This window comes from Diorhabda sublineata, chromosome 5 (assembly GCF_026230105.1).
Source record: "Diorhabda sublineata isolate icDioSubl1.1 chromosome 5, icDioSubl1.1, whole genome shotgun sequence".
Lineage (NCBI taxonomy): Eukaryota > Metazoa > Arthropoda > Insecta > Coleoptera > Chrysomelidae > Diorhabda > Diorhabda sublineata.
The window spans coordinates 11,166,037-11,190,381 of record NC_079478.1 but is presented as its reverse complement, the minus strand read 5'-3'; the positions used below and the strand labels follow the sequence as shown (position 1 = coordinate 11,190,381).

General features: G+C 31.2%; 2 protein-coding genes across 3 annotated transcripts in view; one reads left to right on the top strand and one right to left on the bottom strand.

The window, feature by feature from the left end:
• The window catches only part of LOC130444154 (uncharacterized), a 336,958-nt gene that overhangs the window by 128,705 nt on the left and 183,908 nt on the right, over positions 1 to 24,345 (top strand). The gene's annotated exons all lie outside the window — the stretch shown is intronic.
• LOC130444152 (sodium channel and clathrin linker 1-like) lies at positions 17,435 to 22,332 on the bottom strand. The gene is made up of 2 exons (XM_056779194.1): positions 22,260 to 22,332; positions 17,435 to 19,336 (listed from the first exon to the last, which is right to left on the bottom strand). The coding sequence occupies exons 1-2, from the start codon at positions 22,278 to 22,280 to the stop codon at positions 17,711 to 17,713; spliced, it is 1,647 nt and encodes a 548-aa protein (XP_056635172.1). The 5' UTR covers positions 22,281 to 22,332; the 3' UTR covers positions 17,435 to 17,710.

The following is a 24,345-nucleotide window of genomic DNA, read 5'->3' as shown; positions in this document are numbered from 1 at the left end:
TTTTGTTGTTAAGATTAATGGACTGTTTGTTCAGCCACAAATTCTGTGGTTTTTTCATAAGAGAAGAATTATTGGATTTGCTATTCATCCTCTTGTATATAAGAAACCAAATACTTGTTTACCAAACCTATCTCATTTTCCTTTTCTGAATTGTGAATTTGTTTCACGTTTATCAAGATAAATAAGAGGCCTAACTAGTATGTTTTCTGTTTCTATATTTCGATGATTTCCCTATAAATCAAATATTTTTATAGCTTTGTTTCTTTTAAATGAATAATTAGTATATACTACCATTGACCATGTCTTATATCACATCAAAAAACCCACACCAAATTTATTTTAACTGCTTTTTGAATTGAGTGAACAGTTTAAATTAATTCCGACCTAAAAAGTACTACAAATTCCTATTATACCAGAAATCATATTAGAGTAGGCAAACTACTTCTGTTGTTTTTGAATAACACTGGAAATATAATTGACAAACTTTAATACTACATAGCGACAATGGTTTGGCAATTCATATTTTAGTCAAAGAGAGAGAAGCATTTCCGCTTTGCAGTTGAGTATACCGAAAATTCCTCCACTCATTTAATAACTACTATTACGGAGTTAGTGAAAATATGTAGTTCAATTTCATATTGCAGCACTATGATATTATGGAATGTTTGTACACGGAATGTTACAAGCTATGTACCATGAAACAAAGTTAAGGGCGTCTATGTATGATTAACATTGAAAAACAATCAACAGGGAAGATAATAGGAAGTGATTGCTTCATAAAGACAAGTATTTTTTCAAGAAATATGTTGAGAATGATTCATAACAACTTCTAGTTTGCGTTCAGTGAAGACAGTATGAGGCTTTGACTAATACTGATGATAACAAAAATGAAATGTTGGAACAAATATCCTTGTGCATATTATGTAATAATACACGCAACTCTCTAGACCAGTCAATTAATCTCAACATGAACACACAAATCTTTGTAGTTCTCTAACGAAAAAGGCCGGGCGCTAGTTAATGAACTTAGACCTCAAAACACTCGACAGAAATTCCGAGTTAGACATGCCCCAGTTATCCAGCATAAGTAATAGTTTCAAATACATAATTTTCAGCTCGAGACCAGTCTTGAAAGTAGCAGTGTCAACTGAACTAGTACTTAACTAAATCGGAGTAGTAAAATTGACTGGTGGATTCAACCGCATGATTTCAACTTCATCCATTCTTCAGTTATCGAAGAGAATAATTGATGGAAATGTTTTTCTTCCAAAAATAATTACAGAAACAACATATCATTTCAATCTAATTGGATGTTCTGTTTTTTAATTCCATTGAATATCCGATTTTGTTTTGAATACAATTATTTCCAAATATCCCTAGAAGAAATAGTCGATAAATCTTGAGAGTTGCTCACTTTTTTGCGCCTTTTTAAGCATCAACACTAAAGTATAGAGATGCATCATATTGCGGGAACCAAATTTAATCAAAATTGTTACCTATCAATTGCATTTCCTATCGCACTAATATCAGCTAATATATTGAGTTTTTTTTATGCTTCCGCATCTGTCTATCTTCAGTATCACTCCAACATTAACAATAGAGGCGATTAACTGTATCATCTATCATTAACGTGGTCTCTTTTGAGAAGACTATCTCACTTGTTGAAGCCTACATGTATCTTTTGTATTTCACAAATATTCATTCTGCGATCTTGATTATTTCAAGATAATTCTTAGCCTACCGTTACACTGTAACAAAACTTTTTTTCTTTATAATATTACATATTACATACTAAAATAATATCGTAATGATGATTTGCAAATAAATGTAAAAGGGTTCTAAAGATCAAATAAATTAATAACTTTAGAGTTATTCAAACCTTTATTTCATTGTATAACTGCTATAAGAATATAATTTCTTCTGTAAAGTTTGCGATAAAAGTAGTTTTATTGTTAGTCACTAAAAAGTTATTAGTTTCAAGAATGTTCTGAAAGCAAAATTATGTAATGAATTATATTACTATGATTTTTTTTTATAAATTGCACTCTCACAGAAATTTTTTATTGGCTTATAAAAATATAAAATAGTTTTGGCCTTCTATTTTTCGATTCAAATTCTTTCTTACGTTTTTCACAATAACAGTTTCTTTTCCTAGTTAATGCGTTTGGAACCTAGCATACTATCCAGTTTATTAGCCACTACCGACTTCGTTCACGTAAAGGGTTTATTTTTATAAACTCTTATTATGTATGTATTAGCAAGGATAAATAAAATCAATGTTTGATACAAACAAATCAATATATTAAACAAAAATTACGCTTACAAATATTACAACATAATATATATATATATATATATATATATATATATATATATACAAAAAACAGTTATATAATAAGTACAGGTATATACATTGTCTCTTTATATACAACGCTGGACGTTTGGTTTGTCGGGATGTATACAAATAATTTATTTGCTTTACTCACTCGGGAGAGAGCAACGTATAGTTGACCGTGTGAGAAGCAGTTTACTCCAATGTCTGCCCCTGTGCTTGGTTGATAGTCATTGCATAACAAAGACTAACCGGGAATTGGACTCGTTGGAAATGAAATGGAAAGTTGTTTGGGAAGACAGGGATTCTTGGTATAAGCACCCGTTCGCCGGTGCCACATCCTGTCAAAATTTCCGCCTCTATTACGTTACGCTGAAGTGACGATATTTTGAGTCTTGTACCATTACAAAAATTGGGTGGGTTTATGTTCCGCAATAATTTGATTGAGTTTCTTTTTTCAAATGAATAATGTGCGAAGGAAGTCGAGGCGCGCTCAAAGAATTTAAAAATTCCACTGGGTAATTCATCGAGTCGTCTTGCTCCATAACTCAGTTTATGAAGACATACTCAACAGATTCTCCTTCAATTTTGTCGAGTATTTATAAGCTTATATCGGTAGCTCGATTGCTCCGAGAACACTCAACCCTACGGCATAAACTATCAGGCAAAACGATTTTACCGTCTTCTTCCGGGTATCTGCTCTCGCCAATTTGAAGCAATAAATCAGAAAAAAGCTCTGCATCTCTGTTGCCACCAATTTGCGCTCTCGTTTTCATTTATCAACCTTATTAGAGGTATATAACCAGTAATTTAATACTTACTTTTAAATTGACAAAAAGTTTATTTTATCAGTTATCACTGAAAACCTGAAAAATAGTTTCGCACAATAAATAAAATTTATCTCTGTTGTCGAATGAACCACAAACTGAAACCCGTGATAATTATGCTAGTCTATCTTTGTTGTTTGTTACGCGAATTGAAAAAGTGCCGTCTGTAGAAATCAATGTGTATGTGACATGCGATATAATGTGTTAGCGTTGGGCTATGTTAAAACATCAAAATATATTACAGCTTAAAATAGGTACAGAATATTTCCTTAGATGGCGCTTATAATGTTAACACTTAAATTATGGCTTTTTTGATTTATTAATTTTTTTCAAGGCAACGACTTAATATCGAATACATTCTAGGTATTTACTTACATGTTGCCCAAATTACGCCGAAGGCAACCGCGAAGCAAAGTGCCAAACAAAAGTTTGGTATTTAACTTTATATCAACATAACTATACCAATTTTGATCAAATATAGCCTAAATGCTGTTCCAGGCTAAGCTGAAGAGATTGGTGAAGGTTGAAAATCCGTCCAGTAGTTTCAGAGATTAGCGTGTACAAACAGACAGAGAGACAGACAGACTGACATCTTTTTCAAAACTTGTATTTTTTTGTTCAGCTACACTTCTTTTATCACTCACAATCATTTTTTAAAAACACGCTGATTCTTCAGTTTTCTTAGTATTAAAGGTTATGTAATAGTTTTCAAATCAGTTTTTATTAACTTTTTCAAGTTTTGTTAAAAATTTTTTGACAAGGTTTGTCAATCTTTGAACCAAGAGATCCTCTAAGCTCAAATAAAAATTGTTTTTCACTTTTTTTTAGTACTTGCTAAACCAATATGAAAATTTTATTAGGAAATCGCGAAATAAAATGAAAATTTTGTCGAAACAGAGCCTCAGAGCATCATAAATGATGCCAAACTCAAAGAAAAATAACGGCATTTGTTAAAGAAAAGAGTTTTATTCAATCACAGCAACCTTGTCCATTTGACTGGTGTTGTTTGTTATTAAACACAATAACAATTTATAGGGTGATTGGTATGACTTCTTTTTCCGTACAAAATCAGTCTAAGATTTGTACACCATTAGATATTTTTATTTTATCCTTAAGTTGTTTATTGTTTATTATCGAATACATTTTTTTGGTTCCATAGAACAAATGACACTAAATAACCTCAGTAGTCGAAGTAAGCATGAGTAGAGAGCTTTCTGTGCTTTTTAAAGAAAGTTTCATATAAGAATCTATTATACCATGCTATTAGAGATACTGAATCAGATTGTTGGATTAGTCGATGATTAGATTAATTCAAAGAGTCATCTGTACAAATAAAAACATGGAATACGCTATTGTACATTTCACCAATATCTTAGTAAGCAATGATTTGCGATAGGTATTTGTCTTTTTATTACTTTCTTTTAAATCAAATCAGTGAATAATTTACTTGCAATATACACAATTCAATTACTTTCTGGAAATAATGTATACATTGAAATACGTTTCGAATACGGCCATTGTATATTATATAAAACGCAATTTACTCACTGTAAGAAGCTCTTTGTACATGTAAATTAGATGTTAAGTAACGCACGCTATAAAGGTTGATGCTAGATTTCAGAAAAATGACACAAAATATTTCGTTTTTCGTATTTAAATTGATCAAGAGTTAATTTGTTACCACAAAAATAATGAACATGTAAATAATTGCAATTGTAATTGATTCATTTAGTCGTAGTATTTCTCCACAATACAATAAGTTATTGTATTTAATCGCTAGTTTTAACTCGTTATCAATATTGAAACCCTCCTTTCATTTTATTATTAACAAGTTACTATTTTCTCCATGGAATGACGCAATTCACTTTAAATTTAAGTTCAAGTATTTTCAAAGCGGAGCCAGTACGGCATTTGGTATAGCGACATGTTTAATAAGCCATTTAGTTCTCTGGTGGCTGGAAGATGCATTGTATTAACTTCGAAACTAGGCGTCAGATGAATGCATACACGAGTTTTTGTCGTATTGTGTAACTTTTCGAAGAAGTTCTTAACGGGATTCAATTTAAGTTTGAAGTTACGGCATTGAGATCAATAAACTTACTGAATAACGTTTAATAACTCGCTGTAGAATATGATCGAATGTCAATTACACCATTGAGATTTAAGTAAGTTTTAAATTTACAAGGGGAGCTTAACAATACTTGATACCAATCTAAGCACAATCTTAACTTACAATCTATCAAAAAAGTCAAATAAAATGAACTTAATGATGCAGAGCCTTTAACAATAAATTAATAATCTAGCAGGTCAATGATTTACGTAACATGGAAGGATTTTCAGAGTGCGACGTGTTTATAAACAAATAAGAAGGTATGCATTGATTTTAGCTGGTAAGAACTTCAAAAAAATTGTTTTCAATGGCACCAGAAAGAGTTGTGTGGAATTATTGATGCAATGGAATTGTCTTCAGTGGTGAATACTGGGTCTGTCTACATATATATGATGGTCGATTGCGGATGAGAATGAAACGGCTAAAGTCGTTTAGCGTACTGAAAACTTACAATTACAATGGCTGGATTTCGTGTTCAGAGAAAATGAGCAGCAGTGTGTGTTGGAGTAAGCATAGCGTAAACAGTGTTTTTACTATGAAGTTCCAAAAATTCCATCTTAATGATATAGAGTCTCATCACTTGTGCATCGAAATCATCTTTGGTCTTCCTAAAAGGCAATAAGATTGCATATGGTCACATACAGGAAAAATTAGAACGTCATCTTCAACATTGGTCCTCAGGAATTTGTTACCAAATGGACTTATTATTATATTGTTGTTATATGAACCTGTAGAACGTAAAAAAATGTACAGTTTGCTTCTCAAATTCCGATGACTCCTGAATATTAGATAGATGTGACATGGTAAGAGGATATGTATGCTAAATATTACTGGAAAGAAATAATATTTACTGATTATTAAGTAGTTAAAACAAAATTAGTTTAAGGGATTGGGATTCAATTACCTGCAAAACATTGGCGATAGCTATAATTCATTTATCATTGCTAAATTTTTAATATATAATATTGAGTGAACATTCCGATTTTTTTTGTGTAACTCTACTTCGATAGAATTTAATACAACAATTGTCAAAATAAGAAGGAATTTCGTGACTCTACAATTTCTAAAATTTTCAAATTGGTTGGTACTTCGACATAACAATTAGTTGGTGAGCTATTCAGTGTCGTAATTCCAATAATCATCTATAAAAGAAATGAGAAATTTTTGTATAATGTCCATCCCCCAGGAAAGTAACTAATCTTTGTCGTCTTTTCGTTCGATTTACCCCATAGTGATCATGGTTTTTATTTTGTTAATGATAGAACTGAAAATATATCATGAATATTTCTCCCGCATTTTTTACATAATGGTTGTATTCGTGCTAGAATATTCAGACAGAATCTGTTAATGTTTTGAAATGTTTGCTAAATATCTGGTAAACTGTGACACAAAAGATAACCTCATACTGTTAAACAAAATGTACATTAGCAGTTAATAACTCATAGCAGCCTCCGTATAATCTCCGGTTAATCTCCCATTAGCATAGTTAGAACGACAGAACGATTTCCATCTAAGAAATTACTAAAATAAACTAAGTTCGCCATTCACGAACTCTCTGAAAACAAATGAATGGAAAAGGTCTCTTGTACTTTACCATTAAAACAACAGATTAAAGTGTCATTTGAAATTAAGCTTGCAAATTAGAATTTACTTTGCAATTTATCGCCTTATTTAAAATTCTATGGGTGATCTACAATGAAATTCCAAAACTAGACTATTACTTGATAACAAGTTAACAAACGGCATTAACGCGTTTCGTTATGCGCGGTTCCATCGACACTATTGGAAAAGATCTCACGAGTTTTAGAAATAAATCTATTTACTTTTGAAATAGCATTACCAATAATTTGGTAATATAACTAAAGACTGATAAAATTAAATGAAATTATTCTATAATAAGTAATAAATTATTCTTTCTATTTGAAAATTATACATTAATCTGAGTATTTTACTTCAAATTCAGCATTTCCAATCAAGAAAGGAGAATTTTCTCTTTTACGTCTAAGATCACACCCTGAAATAAGTTTCAATAATGGAATTTCGTAATTTATATTGAAATTTTACGAATCAATTCAATGTGAATATTAACGATCTTGGGTGAAAATTGAGAAAATTTTAATTGGATGGTAGATTGAATGATCGAAATTGAAAGATCATTCTACCAACGAACCGAATCGAGTATAGCGATGTTAGTAGATGGCAGTAAACATTCGTAGCTATAATAACACCAGCAAATGAGTTTATTCCTTCAAATAATGGATAAAATTTGATAGTGTGTATATCCAAACTACTGATTACAGATTATATAATATAAATGTTGATTTGGGAATGATGTTAATAATTCACAGGCCATTCTTTAAAACAATTTTTCACATACAATAACGTTTTTCAAATTCAGATTCGATTTTATTGAATGACAACAATAAAATTTTGTTAAATATTCTTATAGGGTAATTATGGTTAACCTTCTATATTTTAGGGATAACTTATTCCATAAAATATAGTTGGCGGACGACTAATTGCAACAAATTATTCAAAATTGGGCTCATACAAACCTCGGGAAGTTTTCAAACATGATTTCAAATGCTGATCTGTCAAGTTACATGCAATCAATGTTTTCTTTTGATTACATTCATGGATGAAAATGTGGATTCACATAGAAATGTTGTTCAGAAAAAGGCATTTCAATATTCAAGATCAGCTCAAATATGTCGATGTCCATCTATTACTATCTATTTTCAAAAATTACAACTTGAAACCAGTAGCTTAGGTCTTAATGTTTCTTTTTCCAAGTCTGCCTGAGAAAAATGTTTAGTATCGTGTTATTCAAAATGGATAATATAAAAAATTGACCAAATAATTGAGCTTACTTAATGGTAAAAATTCTTTTCATTCTTAGACTGATCAGTAATTTTTTGATAATTCCCAAATCACGGCATTTTCATTGCATTGGAGCACATGTCCCAGCCCATTAATTCGCTAAACTTCGAATTTTTTAATAACATCTTCACCACTGAGTTTGTCACATCTCTCTGGTCGTTCTTATCCTATATTTCCCTTCACTAATTTCTCTCGAGTCTTCTCAATTTCTATTTATCATTTTTTGTTAGTGTTATTGTTTCAGCAGGCGCTTTTCATCATTTTCATTTTGTTTTCATTGATTTTTGAGTCTATCCTCTTTCCTGCTTCATTATCTCGTTTAACATTGTCCTCATTATAGATCTTCTTCAGGTTACAAGTACTATTTAATTTAATTTAAGACGATTATTTGTTCAACACTCGAATTTATTATAATGAGTTATTATAATTCTTGTGGAATAATATTTGTTTCCTCCCTATATTATATACAACGCATTTTCACACTGGCTTGTAACAATTACTAAAAATATATTGTATTTGACGATGAGTTCTGGTTTAAATTACCCAACATTGACTAGTTATAATTTATGACATTTAACACGTATATTTTATTTTCTTAAAAATGACCCTACTCTCTCGTTTTTGCTTAATTTGCAGTAGAAGCTTTGTTTGGTACAATTTCTTGAAGTATTGATACTTTGCCTCATACTTCTTCCTCGAGCAGCGACTGACAAGCAATATTTGTCGTTTTATTGTTGTTGGTTTGGCTATTGTATGAATCAATAATTCATATATTCAATTTGAATTAAGATTTGTTCATAAATTGTCAGCTCAACGTTGTTGATAAGATAACAAGAGGAATCAAGAAATCAATCGAAACTAACTATGATTATATTAAGGTCTCGTCTTGTAAATAATAAATATGTAGTACCCCCGCTTCGGCGCTCCTGGACCACAATATTCAAAGAAATCGTTTTTTTTTTTAATTTATTAGAACCTGAACCCTCGCCCCGTGCCTCCCACTTCAGTTTTCGTTTTTGTGCTGTGTATACCACACGGGTTTTTCGATTAAGCTTATAAATTTTAATGCAATTATCGTGTGCGCAATTTATGGAACCCTAAATTCATACAGATTGGCCATATCTCAAATAGCGAAGCAAAATTTTAGTCAAGATTTCAGACTTAATCGTTTTTTCGAGGGACTTTTTGGAAAAAGATCACTCAGCGCCAGGTACGAGGACATTTGGGATCCCCAAATAGTATTGTCCTACGTAAAGACGTTTAGAACCGAATATATTAGCCTAGAGGCTTTAAGCAAGAAGACTACAGTTTTGTATATATTTTAATATCAATTTCAATCCAATCTCATAAAATCATAATAAAAAATCAGAGCGTTTGAAAACATAAATAAATGGATCTCAACCTCTTTTGGTTCTACCTTTCCTTGATGATGATCCTCAATTATGTAGAGCTAGAGCGCGTAAAAAATATATTACCGAAACTGAAAATTTAAGAAACTCTTGTGATTGGCTTTTTATCACTTTTAAAAAAACACCATAGAAAAGCATCTGCTTCTATTATCAGTCGATGGATCAAGAACATGTTGGAAAAAAGTGGAGTGGATATGGCAATATTTAAACCACAAAGTACCAGACATGCTTCCACCTCTTCAGCTGCTAGGGCCGGGGTCAGTTTTGATAATATAAGATTAGCTGCGGGGTGGTCAAAGGATTCGAAAACATTTACTAATTTTTATAATCGCCCTATTATAGATTATAGATTCTGAGTTTGCGAAAACTGTACCAGCTTCTTAACTCCCAATTTACGATTAAGTATTTAATTAGTTACCACGGTTAACCATATTGTTTAAAATAAAAAAAATTGAGTTTATCTGTTATTGCAATAAACTTTAAACATCTACATATTTATTATTTACAAGACGAGACCATAATATAATTAATAGATCAAACAAACTTACCTTAAGTGATGTTCGGTCTTGATTATAATAAGGTCCCGTTGAAGTAAATAAGTCCCTCCCTCCCCATAAACACCCCTTGCAACAACAACTTTATAGTGACTGGAGTAAGTGGGTGGCACGGGGCGAGGGTTTGGGTTGTAATAGATAAAAAAAACGATTTCTTTGAATATTGTGGTCCAGGAGCGCCGAAGCGGGGGTATTACATATTTAATATTTACTTCAACGAGACCGTAATATAATCAAGACCGAACATCACTTAAGGTAAGTTTGTTTGATCTATTAATTTCATTCTATAAGTATGAACTAAATCAATACAAATCCAATAATAAATTCTGAGGTAAGGAGAAAAAATCTTATATTATTTACGAAATATGAGTATATTTAATATTCTTAAGATTTATTATCTGCTCGAGCTATAGCTCGGGCGCAAAATCGTTGTCTATTAGTGAATACTGAAATACCTTATAGTAAAAATAACTATTTAATTAATAATATAAATTTTCATCAGATATCTTGTGATTGGTAATCCTATAAGAAGAGTAATCACAATAAAAGGGATGTCATTTACAAAATCACATCTTTAAATCAGACACCTTATAAACATTATTATTGTATGTTGAGAAAACGAGAATTGCATATAATAATCGACAGGTCTGAACAGTTTTCACATCTGACTGTCTTTAAAAATAATTTCATTATCAGAAAGAAAGTTTGTTCTGAAATTAAGCACAAACCAACATATACTTTTTGAATATACATTCTCTCCATCTTATCTTAAAGCATAGTTTGTAATTAGTGACTTACTTACAAAAATTACTATAAATATTAAAAACTTTTATTAAAAAATTTTAAGTTTCAATAATTTAAAATTGATAAAATATTAGTTTGATGTCGATATTATTCACCTCAGTTATAACAATTAATTTTAAGTACTACTTTGTGAACAACATTCCTAGTTAACTTTTCTTTCGCTAACACAAAGAGATTTGATGGTTTTACTACATTTGAGCGAACAACATATAGTTGTCATTGTCAGAAACATGTGTTTTAAAAATCAAACCGCAAATAGACAGACAAATAGCATTTTCGCTACACTTATTGATAAGATTAGATTTTCTCTGTAGCATTATACTGAAATTAAAAAAATTGAGAATTTATCATTTGAATAAATGAATTAGATCAAAGTTTACGACTGAATCAATTAACAATTATCAGATTATAAAATCAAAATAAAAAAAAAGTAAAAGGCAATCAAGAAATACTCTTATCTTTCAGAAGTGATATCAAAATTAATAGACAAAAAGAGTAATCAGTAATATTTAAATATGTGAACTGAACACTGCACAATACTAACACAACACAACGTACAATTAAAAAAATAATGTTGAGAATATAAACGAAAATGATTATGTTTAGAGCATAAACGAAAATGATGTTGTATCAAATAAACACTATAATTCAGATGAAAAATATGTGAAGCATTTCAAAGTCAAATATATTATGAGCATGAAAATATAAGTAAATTCTATATTCAAAGGCGTCATCTATAATCTAGAAATAGAAATACGGCGTCATCTACTGCAACTTAGGTGGCAATCCGTCATCTATTAGAATTTTATAGAACTAACTGATAAATACACTAAAGTCATATAATAAACATTTAATTTGCAATAACAAATATTATTTAGATCAATAATTGAGATAAAAACTACCCTATCTCTCAAGCTGGAGATAATTACAAAATTTGATAAAAATTGATGCTCTAGTTTCGGAGTTTATTATGACATGAAATTTTTATATATAAAAATAAGTATAATTACAGTTAATTTATAAATTTGATTTCATTATTTCCACAACTTATTATAACCATTTACATGTTACTTTTGTTCCTCCTATTAATATTTGACTTTTATTGTTGAAATAAAATTCTAATTCTCTCCAGTTTATTTGATTAACCATAAGAAGGATTAATTGTCGTTATGAATTAATTATCCATAATTTTCAAGTACGAATGAACCAAATTATTAAAAAAGCTCGTAGAATTTGTTGTAGAAACTTCACTATGTAATTTTCCCATTTCCTTCCCGGTACTTCCTTCAGGTAGAGATAAATACATCGCTCGGAAAGTTATGGAATGTCTTCTAAGATGAGAATTGCATTTTCAGGAACAAAATAAAAAGAATGAAATGAGAGCAGGTTTATGAGGGTTTACTTTTTGACCGAACAAATTTCACTCTATTTTTACCTTCATTTTCTTTATTGAAGTTTCCAATGCTTAAAGTTTTAAAGTAAGTGGAAACTGTGAATTACGTTCAGCTAAAGAATTATCCTGGCAGCGTTGGATTGAAGTTGTATACAATGTTTTTAAGAACTTTTTTAACCCTTTCAACAAAGTAAGCTAAAATTTAACAGTAAATAGCTAATACTTAGGTAGAGTTTTTGTTCAGCATCATATAAAATTGAATTATTAATAATTATAATGCCCACATTTATTTGTAAAAATCTACAGACTAAATAATGGCGGGTTGACAATCCAATTTTTCAAAAAATATTAATATGACTTGACATTCTGATCAATGAAGTAATTTTTGTACGTCATTCATTATGCCGCAAGCGACTGAAAGAATAAACCAGCGACTGCAGGTTTAATTTCTACACGCACCGAGGCAGCTAGCGCTAACCCATGTTACTCGATCACACCGATAATAGAGTTGCTTGAATCTGTCCAAATAACAATATTTTTGTGTCCGAAACATTCAACCATTATTTGTAACGAGTGCCGTGAAAGTACACGACAGAATCAAGTTTCATCTCACTTCTATTAAAATAGTTTGTTATACATGTATAGTTCCAAAATACTAAATTGAAAAATGTTATATTGTAAAATAAATATTTATTTTATTTTTCCAAAATAATTGAAAAATAAACACTTATATCTTTGTTTGTAGTCCTTACATTTTTTTTCATTTGCCATGCGGAATGTGGCTTGGATACGCTCTATTGCTTTCCACCATATGTTTTTGTTCATGGCTGCTTCACGCTAGTTCTCTATTTCTATTTATTCCAAATCTTCTCTACATGCTTCTATCCATTTTTTTCGTGAACGCCCTCTTTTCAATTTCGCTCCTTCTTCCCTTAACAAGGATCTTTTCACCCAACTATCTTCGGCCATTCTGGCTATATGCGCCATCCAACGGAGTCTTTTTGCTCTGACCACATATCCCATCTCAGCTTGACCATACAGTGCTTTGACCACTGCGTTCGTTCTTCTCCTCTATTCATTTTGCACCCGCACTCCTCCGAAAATCCTCCTTAGTACCTTTGTCTTCCATATGTTTATGTTGCTTTCTTCTTTTTGTTCATGATCTAGCACTCACTGCCATACAGCACCGTTGATTGTATAACTGTCTTGTATATAACTGCGTAAATGCGTAACTTGGCGGCTCTTGAAATATCTTTTGATCTTAATAGTCCTCCTAGGGCTCCAAACGTTTGGTTCCCTCTAGTTCGAGCTCCTGGACTCAAATCTATACTCTTTGGTTTGCTCTGTCGTCTCTCTCACTTGATTGCAGCTATTCATATCACTTCCAATCTCCATATATTTGGTCTTTTGTTCATTAATGCGCAGCCCATATTCTTTTGCTTTCTTTTCAAAAGTTTTTCTAGATCCTTTTCCGTTCTACTTATAAGTACCACATCATCTGCGTAGACAGGGATTTCTCAGGATCATCTAATAAAAGGCTGAGCAGCACTGTTTATAGGGGGTCTCCTTGCTTCAAACCTCTCTTTGTTTCAAATTTTTCTGATAGACTTCCTTCGACAGCTACTTCATTCTCAGTGTTATTCAGTGACATTTTTACCAATAAGGGATAAGGCAATTATTTACCCAATACATAAGGGGGATGTCACAGACTGCAGGAATTATAAGGGTTGTTGGATGTCGTATACAAAGTCCAAGCTAGAATTATGAGAAATAGGATAGGCAAATACTTCTGAAGTCATACTGAAGGCAATCCAGAGCAATAGCTATGACCAAGGATTAAACCTGAAGGTCCTTTTTGTGGATTTCAAGCAAGCGTATGATGATACAATAAGTAGAAAACATTTGTTTCAGATGCTAGCAGCATTAGAAATACCTAAGAAAATACTACCTCTCACACAATTACTTTAATTAATTCTAATTTTACAATCGAAGTGTAAGGAAGTCATAAGAGCGAAACTTCTCTCTTAATACATTCTGAATGATAAAGAATTTTCCAATGTCACATAAAACTTATTTATTGTATTCTGCTCAATGATGCATATAAATGATATATATTGTTTGAAATATTATCTCTTCTTACTGATTCTACAGCTATCGATGACAAAACGACTTGTCAAATGGATATCCATCTCATTTGACACGTTGTCGTTCGTTTTCAGTTAAATTTGGTCTGATGCAGTGTGAAACTTCATTTTTCACACGTACAAACGTCGAAAGCAGATATATTAGTTTCTGTTTAAATGGAGTTGGGAAGTTATTTGTGAAGAAGTTGAAACTTGAATTATATTCCGTATACTTTTTTGAACGGAGGTTACACATGTTTACAAATGAAGTTAATATAGTGTGGCTATTATTTTGATCTATTAGGGTTAATATTGAAGATTGCACAAGGATTGAACAAAAGTTTGAGTGAGTGTTTAATTTTTATTGCTCCATATTATTGTGTAGGGTCAGTTTTGTGCAATATTTTTTAGTCTGTGTTTCGTCTTAAAGAGGAGAAAGAGAATGAAAAAGTTAAGGAAAGAGAGTTTATCGTGGAATGTATCCAATTGTACAGGGAACTGCCATCTTTGTGGAATGTGAAGAGTAAGGAATATCATGACCTTGATAAAAAAAGTGATCCTTACGAAAAATTGTTGTCTAAATACGATTACAAAACACTATTCTTCGACTAAACACGAAAACAGTGCGCAGCAGTTTGTTTATTGTGCAATTTAATTGATTGTTTCGATTCTAAGCGCCTTTCAATCTTATTGTACAATAAAATATATTGTAGAATGTTATTGTAGGGTCTATGGGCCGCCTATATACGATTTTATACATATACGATTGTACTAAAAAGTAGAAAATGGAGCAAAATAACTGAGAGTTTCGTATGTGCGTCAATTATCCGTGGAAGAAACGATATAAGTTGTTAATCAGAAAACATATAAGTACAATTTGCAGACAGAAACTTGTAAAAATGCGAGGAACAAACATAAAAAGATGTAAATAAGTTTAAATTTAATAACAATATTAAACTAGTACGAAGCATACTCCGAATTAAATATTAGTATCAAAATAACAAAATAACTTTTATAGAGTAGAAGGCAGTTTCCATTGAATATGTCATCAAATTATTGCGAAATACAGAAAACGATTTGGTTTCAACTGGAAAATGATTGTGCATTTTGTTACATTGTAAAGTATTGAGCCCTTAACTCATTCTGAATGTGTAGTAGGTAAACAAAGTTCGTGCACCGTGTTCCTAACGAAATGAAATATTTATTAAGGTGATAAGGTGATTTAATGTGCATGACTCGAAAACATTTTTAATGTAAGTCCATCAGTACCAGTTAAGGGTTTATTTTTGATGTTATCAATTGTACTGCGAAGCTCTGCTAAAACTATGGGAAGAAATTGTGTAAATTCACATTAGCATCTGGGAGACATGGAAGTGGATCATGAGGAAGGATTTAGCAATATTACGAGAATTGGTCTCCTATTATAATAAATATCCTTGGAGGCTTTTATGGACTTATGATAAATTTCTCTATATAGTTTTACATAATTTTGGAAGAAAACACTATCTAGCTTGGGCTAGATAAAGATCGCATGCTTATTTCAGATATACGTAAACCTTTAGAGGATCAAGGCTAATTTTTAACACGCCTGACGAAAAAAGAATTGGATGCAAGACTAATTAGTTTTTATGAATCTAGAAAATCCGAAGTACACATCAGAGAGAATGTTCTAGTCAGTTGTTAGACAACGGTGCTTGAGGTTTTAAAAATGTTTTTTCCCTAAAAAATACGGCATGATTTGAGAGAAGCATATTTGGTATTGGATTCCACCGAAAATTTTGTTAATACTGAATTAAGTTGATAGATTCTGAATCATACGGTGACGCGACATAATCTATAGTACTACAACTAGTTTTTGTTATTCTGTTTGGGTGAGGTAATATGCATGAATATGCTAAAATTATGAAAAATTGACCGGAGACATTCTTGAGCAGCACACGTACTGGAATAATCAATATTGAGATCGCCACAAGGAATTAACATGGTCTTTAGAGGTAAGGACTCTTATAAGTAGATTGTGACAGAAAGTATGCTCGTCAGTGTCAGGGGCTCTGTAAATACAAAAAATATATAGGTAATATGTATGGTGGTAGACGATAAAAAATTCGACCACTCAGATATTAAATTATTGAACTCTGTAATTTAGAAAAAGTTGGTATTTGTGGACATGATCGTAGTACCTTCATGAGGTAAATTAGTGCTATCAAATCTGGCTACTGTGGCATAGTTCTTGAAAAAAACAGACTTATTATTATTCAACCAAAGTTCAATGATGGCAATAATTTCTGGAAAATATAAGTCATCTGTTTTGTGTCTTAGGAATGAATATTAATAAGAAACAGACTGAGAGTGCTATCATTCAGGTTTTCAGAGGGTGCTTGCTCCTCTGATCGCGTCATTCTTTCAACTGTTTGGTTTCACTTCCCAGTTGTATATCGGATGGAAAACATTTTTAATAGGGGCAACTGGAGTAATTTTTTATCATTTAATATGAAATATAAGTATCATCCGTTAGTGGAACTGTTTATTATTGTCAGAAACAAACGTAATTCTTCTATAGGGGAAATATATACCAAGTGTCCTACAAATTTAATTACTATAACATAATTATAAACAGCATTGAGAAAAGACGTACATTCATAAAAAATATTCCGGTTTCCAATTACAAAAGCCATCGTTGTTTCGGAAAAATTCAATCCTATAATCGACATCGTCGTCAAAAAGCCGTCGGAGAATTTGCATTTTAACGATAAGATATTGTGTTGGAATTCATGAATGAAGAATTCCAAAAATGCTTGAGTAGGGTTTTTTTTGTACGCTATAACCGTTACTAGTTTAGATTAATAAAGTTTTTTCTGATGATATTTTTCAACTGAATATTGTGCTTCTCATTCAAGTTGTTAATTCATATTTTGCTAGTTTTTAACACATATTGAATTAAGCGTTGAAACTTTCAAGGTGCTCAAAATTCACAGGAATTGCTTATCATATAAATCATATCACAATGTCTCAGGTTATTTTTATTTACAGAAAATACAAAAATATAACTACAATTATTGTCACTTCCATTAAAAGTTATCAATTCATAAAAACATTTTGATTGTTTTTCACTATACAACTTCTCGTGTCTTGCAAATTAGTTTAATACACTTCCATTTTCTTTTAGTTCTAAAACCACTAGTTCTTTTTCTCTGCGCTTGCTTTTCTTTTCTAGACATGTAACTACATCCCCTGATTTTAAGGTATTTCTTTGGTGTTGGGCACCATTTCAATGAATGTCAGCTAAGTATATTTGGTTGACTTTGTTGGTTATCAGTGTTGACGGCATTTATTTTATTAACATCTATAGCTAGCATATTTAATATTTCTCTATACTGACTCAACTTTCTTTTATACAGTTGTAATTCATCTTTTAGCACCGCATTCTCTTTTTTAACTTTGCGTGCATCTGTTTTTAAAGTTTTCGTCAAATTCTCTAGCTTGTTAATTATATCTTTCGTTTCTATCAATAGTTTCTTGTTGATTTCATTTCTGAGCTCAATTTCTTCATTAAGTTGCTTGAGTTGTTCATTGAAAGAAGAAACTAGTTCAGATTTTTCAATTTTAATTGAATTTATAAGTTTCTCTTGATCTTCTATGTGTTTGTTGAGGTCCTTTTCTAAAATATGAGATTGGCTTTTCGCGACCTCTATTTCATTATTTAAACTTTTTATCTTCAATTCGTTCTCTTTGATAACCGATTTATGCTGGTTATTGATGTTCTGTAGAGTCAATTTTTCAAGATCTTTGGTTTTCAAAACTCTCTCATAGTAAGCTGCCATCTGTTCCATATCGTTTTTAATAGTATCTAATTCAGATTTTAGCTGAATGTTTTGTTTTTCGGACACTAAAAGTTTCTGAAACGTAGATTCCAAGTTTTTTTCGAGAATTAGTAATTTTGAAGTTTTGCTTTCTTCTGAGTCTACTCCTCTAGTGGAGAATTTATCTATTTCGTTTTGTAATATTATATTTTTGGCTTGAAGTTTTTCATTTTGTACAACTTTTTCTTTTAGCTCGTCTTGTGTGTTTTCAAGACATTTGAGAATGTCTTTGTACCTAAATTCAGCTTGCTCTTTTATACTATCAGTCTCTTTCATACACTTCTCTTGCACTTCTTTAATTATATCATCAAGTTGTTCATTCATTTTCTTCATTTCTGATCTTATTTCAGCTTCTCTAAGTAAAGATGCATCTTTTTCATTCAAAGCAGCTTGTACAATTTCTATGGCTTCAATAATTTTTTCTTTGAATTCATTATTTTGATCCATTACTTTTTTTATCAGTTTCTCTTTTCCTGCACATTTATTTTTCAGTGCCTCGATAGAGTTCTCAAGATCAAAAATATTTTTGTATAAAGTACTTACTTTAGATTCAGACTTTTTAGCAGTTTCTGTGTTGTTGATTGAGCATTTTAGTAGGTTTTGAATTTCTAGGTCCTTGGTTTCCGATTCGTTTTTCAAGATTTTTATTTGATTTTCCAATTTATTTATGGTTTCTTCGTAAGATTTTTTCGCTCTTAAATATTCATGTTTGGGAAAATACTCGATATTGCCAGATTTGTATATATTTAGTTCATTTTCCAAAGTTTCTACAGATTTTGATGCTTTTTTCCATAACTGAGTTACTTTTTCTTTCTCATCTAACACCAAATTAATTTGAGATCTCAAGTTTTGAATCAATTTGAATTCTGTTTGGGATTCTTCTGAAGTTTTCGAAGTTACATATTGCTTCAACTCCTCTATTAATTTCTGGTTTTCATTGAGTATTGAAGGTACCTTTGATTTTAGTTCTTCGTATTCTGCTTTAACAGACTTCAGCTCCTGAGTAAGTTCTTGTACTAAATTCTCATAATCTGCTACTAAAATCTGAAAAATACCAATTAGTCATTTAGAGATAGAGTGCACAAGTTGTCTGATTGAAATTTCTACTGGTGACATTACTATTAGTATACTTTTTGATTTCTTATATTTTAAAATAGTCCAAGAAAGTTAATATTTTTCATTTATGAATTTATTAAGCTGGGTTTTTTTAGGAAACTATTGATATTGATGAAAAATACTACTTATAGACTTTGAAACAAGTTTTCGATAGTGAAATCAAAGAAATACTTGAAGAATACCTAAAAACTGTTGGGATAGCCTAACTAATAAAGATGACGATAGAATAATCGGCACTGAGGGTATTGGCAGAAGCATCAACAAAGGAATTCGAATTTAATAATAAAGTAAGAAGATACAATATCTACAATCCTTCCTAACATTGCTTTAAATGAAGTTATCAGAGCTTCTGGCTGGAAACAAGATACATAAAAATTGAAGATTTTTCAGATAAAGTATCCTCAATATCAAAAAATGTGAAAGACATCTTAACAAAATTGTTATAGTTAGAACGGGATAGATAGAAATGAGAAGAAAGAAATAGAAAGTGGGAAAGAAAAACATTATGAACCTTGAGAAATCGTATAATGTATAACAGACGGACAGTTATAGAGAAAAAATACAGTCACAATATTTATATGAATTGGAAAATAGAACAAAGGAAGCTACTTGCTCAAACGAGTTTACGGTCTCGCGGAGTCATACAAACAATAAATAGTAGTAGTAGCAAATTGTACATCAAAACTAAAACAGAAATATTCGAATAATTAACCAAATGTTCACGAAAATATGAATTTGGACATTGGCTTTCATTTCGTTTCTCATCCGTTTTTGTTTACTCTCCAAACAAACAATAATATTGTAATTTGACATGGTATTTCGAAGACCTCACTCTACATCAGCGCATATAGCTATTGAAATCGCTTATTGATTGTTAATTTTTCATTAATTTACAGTCGAAAAGTCGTTGATTCCGATATCTGACTCCACTGGAGTTATTAGAACTAACAAAAGTATAAATAATATCCACCTCAACTCACCTTCATCATGATTATAAAAATAAGGATAAAATCTAGCTATTTGAGATAATTTCTATTAATAGCGTTTGAGGTCAAGATACTGATTTTGAATCAGATATGTTGACCCGTAAATGACAATCTTGAATACATTTGTCCATTCCAATCTGCAGTGAAGAGTGAAGTCTTTCCAAATAGTTGCCCATGAGAATAAGAGTGGTATAAGTCAGTAAATTTTAAATATTGGGTTAAAGTCATGTTTTTTCACAGTTGTTGTGGTTTTATTAGGAATTAATCTCTGGATGTAATTCTAAAAACTAAGAGTGGCTTTGTCGTCTAACAGATTAGTTTTTTTTATGCTTTTTATGCTTCGTACTGCGTTTGCTGAACTATCAATGTTTGACAAAGATGTTTGAGCAGTTGTATACTGTAATACTTATAACATTGTTATAAATCATTTAAATTGCATGGATATATAGTAATTTTAGATTTTTACATTTCATTGCATTCAATTGAAAAAACTATAATAGCTCTTAGGATGAATTCTTATGAATACGTTGATAATAAGATTGAAAATCCTTTTAGACCGAGCCGAATACCCCCTCATAATCATGCTTATAGACTTATTACGTATTCATCTGGATCAAAATTGATATATTGATAAGGACGAACGTTAGAGGATTTGTTTTTTATATAAATAAAACAAAAAAGTAACTTGAAAACATGAAGGAAGGCAAGCAAAAATAGCTAGCAATTCTAACCAGGGATATATTAGAGTGACATCATTGAACGGATTTTATTGTCATGCGATGCTACTGATGGTGAGGATAACGAAACTTAAACGTTTATTGAGAATTCAGACACAATTGATATTAACATAGTGAACTTAGACAATTTAATTTCATATTTGTATTATGTATGTATGTATGTATGTATGCTAGAGTGACGATTCAGTGAGACTTCAGACATATATCATGTCTCCTCCTTCACATAGCTTCCGATTTCTATCCCTGAAACTAGTAGCTCTTCACTTCCAATTCCTTTAAAATTTTAACAAACCTACCCGCTTTGCTTTCCTCTTCTTACTGACACGAATTACACTGTCGTATTTTACTAACATTTTGACATTCTTAAAGTGTCTAATCGAATGATTATGTCTTGTCAGAGCATATGATACAACTGCTACTGCTAATACATTTTTCCGATCTCTTATGGTAGTTGTTTCCTACTAATGTTTCCGTTTGTTTCAGTTCTTCTGTGTGTCCCAATATACCAATATTTTCTACGTCCCTTTTAATTCCAGTTATTCCAATATTATTGGGGTGAAACAGTGTTTGACCTTCTTTATTGCTGGTTTAACAACTATCCCGTTTTCTTCTACTATAGTGTGTCCTGATACACACAACAGTGTAACTATTCCATTCCTACCTAGATTGTTAATTGATTTTGGAAAAACTTAATGTTTTAATGGATGCTTGACTATCCGATATGATTATAATTCTCCGACTTCCATATTTTTTATTAATATTGAACTGCAAGCATCTCCCAATAGCGGAAATTTTCACTTGGTGTGAGGTTGAGGTTTTTCCAAATTTTCCTAATATTTTCCAATTCATACACCCTCTCTCAGTTTTGATAAAGACTGCTACCTAGTTATTTCATAAATGAACAAACAATATTCATTATTATTCCGGTGGAAACATTCTTAGATTTATTTTGGATGTATTGAAACATTTTTTCTTTATTCTATATTTTAAACCAACTGTAGGGAAACAATATCCAATTTGCACACAATAGAAAACAAGAAGGATTTCTATTGAAGTTTAAATGTTAACTATATTTATTTTTGAATACAAAGAGAAAAAGATGTGAAAGTGTCTTTTGGTGTACTTTACCTGCAGTTGTGATACATCCATCTACTTTAAAAACCTTAAAATGTACTCCACTATTCACATTCACGTATCTACATACTTGTTATTGTTGTGACTCATGTTGACAATGTCAACCGTTTCCATGGAGCTAACATCAATTCAATATAAACAGTTGTATCGAGTAGGTAATAATAGAGATCGAATAACAGAAACCTTTTGAGCGTGTCGTTGTAAAACTTTATAAGGCGTTTCTGAGTTTTAATCAACCGATTGATTTTTCACTAATTGATTTGGTTTGAATTAGTCTATTCCACTTTATTTATTTTCTTGTTTTTACAATAACTAAATGAAAATCGTTAGAAAATTGACAAATTGACTATATATTTTAGAATCAAGCTCTAGGAGAATCAAATAGAAGATTCTCATAATGTACATTAGAAATATACTTGTGTGTATGGAAATCGGCCCTCTGTAAACTTTTTACCTTAACTATATTTTTTTATAAATTATTCATCAGATCAAAAAATGCTTTAAAGTGAATATAAATTTATGAGAACTTATTTCGTCTTCCTATGTTTAACACAGTGAAATAATTGTATTAAGTAAATTAAGCTTCTTTATTAATAACTTGAATGGGGTTATTGACAATTTGAAACTATATGCTGGCCACTCCATAACCCGATTTCTGCAATGTAATCTTGCACGATACTGGTTGTGTGTGGCCTTGCATTGTCATACATAAAGGTAAATTCGTCTCCCATCTTGTAGACTCAATGTATCACATGAGTTGCTTACATCTCCTCGATATATCTATCAACCGTTAAATTTGTTCTTCCGTGAACATGGTCGCCCTTATGCATATATGTGATACTCCTATATAGACACTTAGTATGGAAAAAAATATCTCTACGTTACGATGTCGACAATATTCATTTTCCCTCTCATTCGAGACACTTTATCTATACATGCTTGAGAGTGCGCAGAACCGAGCTGGAACCTCGGAGGACAGAAAAACCGTTGCCATTCTGTCTTCCTTAGTCGGAACAGCTTCCACTTATAGAAACTGTCCATTTAGAAGTATTACATATATGCCCTACGATTGAACACAGGGCTGGTTCATGCTCCTATAGAAATTGCACCCCAGATCATGCTGGAACTACTTCCTAAATCACTCCGGTGTTCAAAGCAGCAATCTGCAAATCTTGGTCTTCGGTACTGGTAAAATTTTCAACTAAATTACTCATCTCTTTGATAAACAACTACTCCATTTCATCATAAATCTTCCAAAATCCAATCGATTACGCCTGTGTAGTTAGTATGAAAAGAGCAAAGGTATGAAAATCGAAAAAGCAATGGAATTGATAACGAAACGACATATTACAAAAAACTGGAACACAATCTCACAATATTAATAAAATCATAGAAATTAAAATAACTGAATAATCACATTTACACTCATTCGACCAAACCGGTCTCTTCCAAAAAAACATAACTCATATAAGGATGTGAAGAAATTCCTTCTCATCTTCATCCAAAGGGGTCGTTATTATCCTTTGCTGAACGTCCATAGGTTTAATCGACTAACCCTCTCTTTTGTAACTCCATATATTTTTATTTTTTCCTTAAGTTCCTTGTTAAGTGTATGCTTTCACCAAAAAGCAAACTTTTCTCAAATTATTACTACTGAAATCGCCCTTGAAGAGTATTAAGGAGCCCCTCTTTCTTGTGTTTTCTTTGAATATTAGGGACGATGTAACAGATTTGTTAGAAAAATTTCACTTGTCTCACTGATGCCTGAGTTCAGTATGATGGTTCTGAAACGGATTCTACTTATTACCTGATACTTAGTTCACCTAACCAGAGCCCGTTTGTCCAATAATGAACCAATGGTGAACTCACTGATAATTTTACGATGGTGAAGGCTTTCTTTGGATATATTTTTTTTATTAATTTTTGTTCGTATGTGATCCACTCGTATAATTTCTGGATAGAATCTCTTAATCCAATTATCCATATTGATCATATTAATAAAACCGTCTCTCAACCATAGACTTAATAATGTTATTTAACTCAATAGTGAATTGTGAAATCTATTAATGTTCATTGAAAA